The sequence below is a fragment of the Pteropus alecto genome, unplaced genomic scaffold, assembly GCF_000325575.1.
Source record: "Pteropus alecto unplaced genomic scaffold, ASM32557v1 scaffold95, whole genome shotgun sequence".
Classification (NCBI taxonomy): Eukaryota; Metazoa; Chordata; class Mammalia; order Chiroptera; family Pteropodidae; genus Pteropus; species Pteropus alecto.
Window position 1 is genome coordinate 16,081,771 of NW_006441071.1, and position 9,687 is coordinate 16,091,457.

The 9,687-nt window shown below is 39.2% G+C and overlaps 1 protein-coding gene across 1 annotated transcript in view; it reads right to left on the bottom strand.

The window, feature by feature from the left end:
* The window catches only part of DOCK8 (dedicator of cytokinesis 8), a 201,736-nt gene extending 201,543 nt beyond the window's left edge, over positions 1–193 (bottom strand). The window contains 1 exon segment of the mRNA XM_025051397.1: positions 12–193. Within this exon segment, the coding sequence (XP_024907165.1) occupies positions 12–64 (53 nt within the window). The 5' untranslated portion in view covers positions 65–193.
* Positions 194–9,687: the final 9,494 nt, after the last annotated feature.

The window sequence follows — 9,687 nt, forward strand, 5'->3', positions numbered from 1 at the left end:
CCGGGACGCGCCTGTTGATCTTGAGCACGAACGCGCGGCGCTCTGTGCTCGGCAGCGTGGCCATAGCGCTCCGGCGACTGGTCGGCCTTTAGGGTCGCGGGGTGCGGACGACCGGGGCCTGGGGCGCTGCAGAGCCGCTGCAGCGCATGCCGAGCGAGACCCGAGCCTCATCTGTCTGTCGCGGCTGGAAACTTCCGCATTTCCACCTTCAGGGCTGAAATCACCCCAGGGGAGGGCCCAACCTCCGAGCCGCGGCGGCGAGCCCAGCCACGGGCGCCCGGCCTGGCACGTAAAGAGCGGCGGGCGAGGAGGGTGTGGACGCTGCAGGACTGCCCTCCGGATGCTGCGACCGACCGCTCGCTCTTCCCGGGGCCCTGACCTCAGACAGAAAGGAGCGCGGGCGGATGACCAGAAGACCACGGAGCGAGGCCGGAAACTCCATCTGCCCGACGCTGCGAAGCTGCCAGAGCCTGTGGGCAACAAGGGGGAACCTGCTTCTTCCGCCTGCCCCACCTGGTTGGCAAGGTCGGAAAACCAACCCCGGAATTCGTTACGCCAAGCCTTACTAAGGGGTCTCACCATGCCTAGGAGAACAAACAAACAAACAAAAACAGAAAGAGTCACAGGAAACTTCAGAATACAAACCAGCTTTTGCAAACAGCAATGTCCATCGTGCTTCCTGGGGCTCCTTAAATATAATGAATCCGTCCAAGGAATAGACATTATACATTATGCTCTCTCTATATAGGGAATAAACATTATACGTTATACTATACATATGGAGTAAACATTATGTTATACTAGATATATATATAGATAGATATATATATATCTATCTATATATATCTACATATATATATATCTCCCCTCCCCTACAACTAGGGATGAATGCTTTTCTCCAGGGAAATAGTGCACGCAGCTTTCTTATGATTCAAGAATATGTTGCAGCCTTGTTTAATTGTTTCAGACTGAGAAGTCTACTAAGAAGCCCAGCCTCAAACTCAAGAAAAATCGGAAAGTCCAATCAATACTCACTGCAGTGGAAAAGTCCGTGTTTATTTCGAGTTACTGGTCTGCTATACTAGAGCACATTCTAAATAATGCCTCTGTCTGTCAACTTGCCCTTACATAAAATACTAAAGCAAGATATATTTGGTTCAAAACTGTGCTACTGTCCAATATGGTAGCTGCTAGCCACATGTGACTATTGACCATTTGAAACGATGTCTGAATTGAGATGTGTTGAATGTATAAAATACACACCAGATTTTGAAGACAGTACAGAAAAATTAATGCAAAATATCTTGTTAATGATTTTAATGTTGATTACGTATTAAAATGATACTTTTGATATATTAGTGTAAAATATATTACTTAACAAAATACATTATTAAAATTAATTTCACCTGTTTCTCCCTCTTTAAAACGTGTCTTGCCTTAAAGAGAATTTAGAATTATATATGTAGCTCACATGTGGAAATTACAGTATACTCCTATTGGACAATGCTAGTTTTCAATTTGTAACCTGATACTAAAATGCCTGAGCACTGATATAGATTTCTTCCAGATGGCCTTCCTTTCACTGGTTTTGGCTGCCTCAGGTAGTTTAGCAATACTACAGAGCTGGTTAGATAACTTTTCCTCCCAAATATCAATGCCTTTAAGCTTATAAGACAAAGTTTAATCTAATTTTACATGAACTATGAAATAAGATCCAAAGAAAAGAAAGCTTTTTAAAATGTGGAGTTTTTGACTTTCAAAATTCTCCTAAGTACATTTATTGTACTGGGATTTATAAGTGTGGGGGAGGAAAAATAACTTTCCTTTTCCCCTTCTAAGTCTTCTGGCTGGACTAATACTCAAATTAACATGAGGCAGATTAACAGGAGAAAAATAACCAAATTCATTGTGTAGGTACATATAGGAGCTCCATAGTAATAGCGGGCCTTGAGGACATTTGGGCCGGTTGAGGCTCATATGCTATCTTGAGCTAAGAAGAAGGGGATTATGGTTGGGACTTCAAAGGGCAAGAAGGCAATTCATATGGAGCTGGAAAAGCAAATGTTTGGTAGATAAATGTTAGCTGGGCCATCTTTAACAATGGGACACAGGGAGGACTTTGGTATAGGACTTGCTAGGTTCCTCCCTATCTGTCACATACTAGTTCACATTAAACTATAGTTATCTATGATGATAGATATCCTGGAGCAGGTCTTCCATCTTAATTTTTTTAGGCAGTTGGGGGGAAGATTTTTCTTGAGTCTTTCTTTCCATAAAATAACCAGCTTAAAATAATCAATACCCCAAAAAAGCATATTTTGGGGTGGCAAACTCTGCTCCGCCTCATAAGCAAATATTTAAACAGAAAAAATATTGCGAGTACTTCTTCAAAATGGGAACAAATAGATGATTTGGAGAAAATATTTTAAACCAGAGATTTTAGTCCATTGTGTAGTAAATTGGCCTTTCAGATGAGCTTCTCTGAGTTTTTGAATGTTTGCAATATATAATTTCATATAGATTGAAAATATACTGACTTCCATACAAGCAAGTAAAATGTAATGAGACCACCTCAAATTTTCAGAATTTGCAATCAAAGAAACTTTTTTTTTATGGGGGGAGGGTTGGGGGAATCATAATATCTCCCATCTTATGTCAGCTCATGCTTCATTCTACTTAGAATTAGGTACCCAGCTATGAAGGTTGGGCCAGGATTATTATCCTCCACACCGTCAATTCTCTGATGGTTAGAAATGACTCCAAATTTTTTAAACAGCCTTTTAACAATTCAGCATGTTTGTGTGTTATCCACTAATTTTGTCAAATGCCTATTTAAAATTTTTATCTTCTCTTGTATACATTCACAGATCGCTGGTAACTTTCAAACAAAAAATAGCTCAATGCCTTGCTTCTGCATTCTCACTACCCCTGAGTTTCCAATTGTTGGGCTTCTCCTCTCAAGGCCCCTCTATCCAAAGTATCCTCTTGAGAGCCTCCTTTCCACACCCCAAGACCTCTCTTGTCCTTCCTCTTTCTCTGCATCTTTGTGTTATTTGATTTTGTCTTTCGCCTTCATAAAATTCCTCCCTTGACTTCTATGACAGACATTATATCAACCCTCCCAAATTCTCCTGTAGTTTCCCCCATATCTTCTTCTTACCTCCCCAGAAAGCCAATCTCTTTCTTTACATTGTATCTTACCTATTTTATTTTAAAGAACAATAATACCTACCTTGTACCAGGGCCATTCCAAGCTCTTTACAAATAATTAAGTAATAACAACCATTAAGTAATAACATTATCCCCACTTTGCAACGGGGAAAACTGAGGCTCAAAGAGGTTAAGTAACTTGCCCAAGATCACAAACTGGTAAGGGACGGTCATTTCCATCTTGAAGTTTTGCTTATCTCCAAAATATTTCCATTTGGATATCTTCAAACTCCACAAATATAAAACTAAAACTCTCTATCTCCTCTATTCAATTGTAAGCTCACTATCCCCCCCATCTCATCCGTTTCTGTTGGTGGCACTATTTTCCCATTTGCCGGGTTTAAAACTTTGGCAGAAAAGCAGGAAATTTGGGTTCTGGCTTCAGCTTTTCAATACTGTGTGATCCTGAGCGAGTCACAACATGTTTGGTTCACAGTGTTTTTGGTCTTAGAATGACATCATCCGCTGGCCTATCTGAACTTTATGAGTGTGTCAGTTGTAACTTCTTCCTCTTCTTTACCCTTCAGATCTAATCATCTACCAAGATCTGGCATTTATTCTTTATAAACATCACTCCTTTACAAATTTCACTGTTGTCACTGCCTGCATCCTGGCCTAGCCCTTATAAATGAATATCTGGATAACAGGAATAAGATTTAAAATGGCCTCCTTGCCTATAACTTCTCCTTATTCCATTTGAATCTGACTCTACTACTGTGTTAATTTTACTAAAATACTTGTTTTATCATGCTTCTTTCCTGCTTAATTAACTTTCTTGGCTTCCCATAGCCTCTACAACCAAGTGTGAGTGTGACCTTCTCCAACTGGCTTATAGTGGCTTCTCCACTTCACATAACTAGCTCTATCCCTTTGCTCTCCACTAAAGTGAGGAAGATCTCTAACTCGCCCCTAGAGAAGACAGTGTTTTCCTCTGCCTGGGGCCTCCTCTTCTTATGTCATTCTTCCTGCCATCCTCGCCTGACATTCTTCAAGAGATGTCTTTCCTCATCCCTCAAAGTTTGAGTCAAGTCATCAAGTTCCACCTCTACCTTAAAGAGTACCTCTTTCATTCTGGCAGCATCTTTTAATTAGTTTAAATGTGTAGGTGGTCAGCAATAAACACAACCTAATGGAATGCAAGGCCTATAGGACTATAGAGAAAAGAGGGACCATTTGCACATCTCCTTTCTTATGCCTCATTTAAAACCTCCATCACATTTCGTTCAAATGTTGCCTTCTATAACCATCAGTTTAATTTTGAAATACCTCCTTCCCTAGTCTAGACACTTCCTAACTCTTTTTTCAACTTTGTTTTTTTCCAAAGCAATTATCGCTGTCTGACATACTACATATTTTATTTATTTGTGTGTTTATTAGCTCTTGTGCTTCTAGAATATAAGTTCCATGAAATTTTTGTTTTATTCATGCTCTCTCTATTGCCTCAAAAAATGCCCATAGTAACTCACATAGTAAGTGTTCAGTAAATACTTGTTGAGTAAATGACTGAATAACTAATTGATCCAGTATTGAACATAGAGCAGACACTCAATAAATTAAAGTGAACTTGAATGAGAGTGGCCAAGTTTCACATGTCTTTCAGAAGGAAGTAAGAATCTTCTTTATTCTCTTGAATATTTCAGTTCTGCTGAATATCTTCAGTTCTATGAATATCTTCCAGCTTTGTTTTGTATTTATCTCATGAGTTGAGAAATGAAACCAGCACTAGCAAATAGATATCTTTATTGTTGTCTTATAACCGAGGACAGATACAGAAAGTTTTATGTGCTGCTATTTAAAACCAGCTATAGCTCAGATATTAGAATTTGGAGTTCCTATTTTTCTCCACTTCATTCCTCATATTATTACAAGAAATCTGTAAATATGAAAAGAATAAAGATTATGAAACTTTCTCTTAAAATTATCATGGTAATATATATGTACACACATATAATATACTTTTATATGTGCACTTTACTATGCACATGTTAGTATTTTAAATTTGCGATTTAGACCATATTCTAATGTACAACACTAATCAATAGGAATATTCCTACCATAGTATTTTATAACTAAAAGGACCTTGAATTCATTCATAAATTAATTAATTATTTCTCTCATTATCATTTATGTGTCTTCTATTTACTCTCCAAACATTTGCTAAGTGGTTACTATATATAAGGCTTCTGTACTAAATGATACTGGTGGCAAACAATTAAAAATACTTATTCCCTGGCTTCTTAGAATTCATGGTTTAGGAATGAGACACACATTACAAAGGAAAGAAGAGGCTCGAGTTCTGTGTGGCTCTGCAAGATCATTTTGCCACAGAAACTTGGCCTGTGAGAGTGAGGAAGCACAGAAAGGAAATGATTTATTCTTGCGGAGAGGGTGTTGGCAGAGAGATTGACGCGGAGGAAGAATGACTCTACTGAGGCAGTGACATGGGAACTGGGTCTTAAAGGACAAGTAAGCATTTACCAGACAGAAGAAAGTGTGTGCAGGATGTTCCAGGCAGAAGGAGCCTATATGCATAATAAGGGATCTGAGAGACAACACTGACTATCCCAGGAATTAAAAGTGCGATGGGAGTTCAGGGACACAGACTTAAGTGGCAAGAAATGAAGCTTTGAAGGTGGGATGGACCTATCAAGGAATTCGGACTTTATCTCACTGGCTATGAAAACCACCATCAATGATTAGCTGTTTCTGTGTCTAGGTCACTGTCTCTTGGGGTCTACCTCTTGCTACTTGGCTGTCCACGATAAGGACTGCCTGGTAAGGAATGGGTGGTAAGGATTATGCCTCCTAGATCTGGCACTGCCATCCATATCTTCCTCAAGCTGAGCACACATACTGGACACTAATGAAGAAATAAATAGTTCTTTACAGGAGGATTTAGGCAAATTTTCCAAAGTCATATTGCATAGAGAGAGGGAGGATTAATGGAGGAGTGAGTCAGGTGCTGGTCCTCTGGTCTGGTTACTTCTGCCCTTATTGGGGTTCCCCATTTAGAAATGGTCATTGCCTCATTCCTGACATCCAGCTCTCTCCCTGATTTTCCTTGGGCCTCCCTATTTACCCAACCTAATGGAATGCAAGGCCACTTTCCCATCAACCTACTTTATTCTTCTTAAAGAATGAATCAGTTCATCATGCCTTGGTTTGTCTCTCCGGCATCTGCTAAATGTAATTTCTCTTCCCTCTAGTTTCTGTTGTCCCTGCAGAGGGAAAAGTTGGGCTCTGATCCATGCTTGGCAGAATTTAGTGGTCAACATCTACTCCAGATTGCAGATGATATACTTCACATATAAAACGTGGTTAATAGTGGTACCTCACTCCAGAATTACTACATTACTACATAATGTAAAACTCTTATAGTAAATGACATAATTATTTTTATTATTATCATTATCTGAAATATCTATTGCAGCAAATTACTAAAAGTCCAAATAAAAGTGGCTTAATCTCTAAGTCTATTACCCAAGTAAACCAGAGGAAATCAGTCTAGGATTAGATTAGTAACTCAACAATGCCTTCCAGATTCTTTCGGCCCCTCTACTAGAACATCCTCAGCATGCAGGCCTTGGTTGTCACTCTTATGATATCATAGCTACAAGATGGTCCCCACTCTGAGCAGCCACTGCACATACCAGCACCCCAAAAAGGAAGAAAGAAGGAGGCCAAGGCTTTCTCTTTGTGAGGCTCTGCCTCCTCTAGGTAACCTGGTTTTAGGACTCATTGACCAGAAATGAATTCAAAGCTCTTTCTCAGCTTCAAGGAAGGCTGGGAAAGGGTATCTAGAGACAGGATTGGGTAATCAAGGTTGGCTTAGAACTACTGATTCATTCTCTTGAGCTGCCAAAACAGAACAGAGACAAAGAAGAGAACATTGTGGGGTAAGCAGTGAACAGAGACTGCTATACTCATTTTATTGAGAACATTAAGTAAGATAATGCACATAAAGGACAGAGTATACTGCTGGATATCGAGCATGCTTTCAGAACATGTGGGCTGTGATTTTGTTATTATTTGACACTGTTTTGCTTTAAAGCCGTATAAATTTTTTTACATGTTTACAATTATCTCTTCATAATGGATTCCCAGAAATGGAAGTTATTAGGCCAAAAGTTATAAACTCTTGCCAAAAAAGTGCTTGAATCTAATCACGAGGAAACAGTAGGCAAATTTAAATTAAGGAATATTCTACTAAGCAACTGCCAAGCTTTAAAAAAATGTCAGTGTAATGAAAAACAATGAAATTCTGAAAAAGTGACTAAAGAGACAGGGCATGTAAAGGCAGTGAGGGATGCTGCAGTGGACCTTGGATCAGGAAAAAAATATCATAAAGAATATTACCAAGGCCATTGGCAAAAATCTGCATCTTGACTATGTATTCAATAACAGCATTGTATCAAAGTTACACTTCCTAAATTTGATACTTAACACTGTTGTTACATAAAAGCATGTCCTTATTCTTAGGAAATACACACTGAAGTATTTAGGTAAAAGAACAGAATGGTATAATGTTTGTAATTTACTTTCAGACGCTCATCAGTGATAATGATGATGATGATGATATCAATAATATTAAAATAAGATCGTAAACAACAACAATAAATTAGTAAAACAATTGGTCAATCTAGATGAAGAGTATGCAGAAGTTTCTGCTATGTAAATTTGAATATTTTTCAAAATATAAAGAAGTTAAAGATAAAAAAATAAAAATTACAAACATATTTTTGGCTTTGTTAGTTCGTGCCAATTAATAAACAATGTAGAAGAGACTCTTTCATTACATCCTCATTAACAGTGAGCATTTTTTCATTTTTGCAACTTTTCTAAGCCAAAAATAAATTAAAATTTTAAAGTTTATTTAAATGAGTTGAATATTTTTCCATGATATTTCCCTTTCTTTTATGTCTGTTTATATCTTATCTCACTTATCTATTTAAAGCCTTAGAGTTTTTCTTCTTGATTTGTATTCACCTTTTAAGTATTTTGTTACCAATATGGAGTATCTCTCTTTAAATAAATAATCTCCCTAAATACTTTAGGCCATTTGGAGGAGGACAGAAACCAAAAAGGTTTATGGACTCTAGAAATTTTGTGGGCATTCGGTGGGGATAATCCTTGCCAATTCCATATGGAAACATGGGCAGGTGTCATAACATTTCTCTTACTCTTAGATAAAAGTCCTTAGTTACAAACATAGTTTCCAATCTGAGACTAGAATGTCTAGCTCAAGATATTAATCAAAACTCCACCTTATCTTAAATGGGAAATCTTCCCTCAGCTAGGGTATGCTTCAGGCTGGTAGCCTGTAGAGGCCAAGAAGGGGAAGGATGCGTGGTTGGTTTTCCTCTCCACTTTGTGCCACTTTTCTTTTCTTATCCCACCCCAGCTGGCTAGCCAGTATCTGAACTCTTGAGGTTGGAGGAATGGCAAAGTATAAGGAAACTCTCATTGAACTGATATTGTTGTAAGCTGGCTTCATGAGTTCTGTGCCTGGTGGATAATCAATACTGACGCTTTTCTTAGGTCCTTTGGAACAGGGTCTCAAAACTCCGGGCCTTTGACTGATACCGCTTCGTGGCCTGTTAGGAGCTGGGCTGCACAGCAGGAAGTGAGTGGTGGACAAGCGAGCGAAGCTTCATCTGTGTTTGCACCCAGCTTTAGCATCACCTCCTCAGCTCTATCTCAGATCATCAGGCATTAGATTCTCATAGGAGCACCGGTCTCTGGTGCCAGAAAGGTTGGAGACCGCTGCTTTGGAAGATTGCTTTCAGGGAGACTTCTCTTCTATAGGTCATTTCACCTGGATCATACATATCTATTCCTGTTGTTCACTTGTGACTCATTTGCAGCCCCCTCCAGTTTCCTGTTTCTATGATCTTCTGCTCTATAAGCCACCCTACTGGACAGGACTCCAAATAACACTTGATTGATTCGCTCCCATGTGGCCCACATCTAATCCACTGAAAATGCTCAGAAATCCCTTGACCGTCCCGGGATTCTGGTCAATCCCAATACAACCTCTAGCTTGGTGCCCCAGGCTGTTTAACATCCTTGGTCAGGAGTCAGGCAGCATCCTTGCATCTCCTGGTTGCAGGAAAATCATCATTTTAAACTCTCTGAAAGACGTCTTAGAAGTCTTGAAAGGAAGCGGCAGCCCTCCCTCATTTACTACCCACCCCTCGTTCCCCAACCATAGGCAGAAATGGGACCTCTCCTTTGAAAAATCCACTCCAAAACAACAACAAAAAATTTCTTCAAAAATTCTATGAGATCTAAGAGTTATGGAAGTGGTTCTCAGACTTTCCTTGGTAAATTCTGCTCATGGTGATCTGGTTTTGGAATATCATATTTGTTGTATTTGGTTATCCCAGTGAACCTTATATTTCAGCATACTGTTACTCTAGCTTTAGATATCTTGCCGTTTAGCCACATTTAGGGAGGCCGTTGTTCAGGGCATTCTCT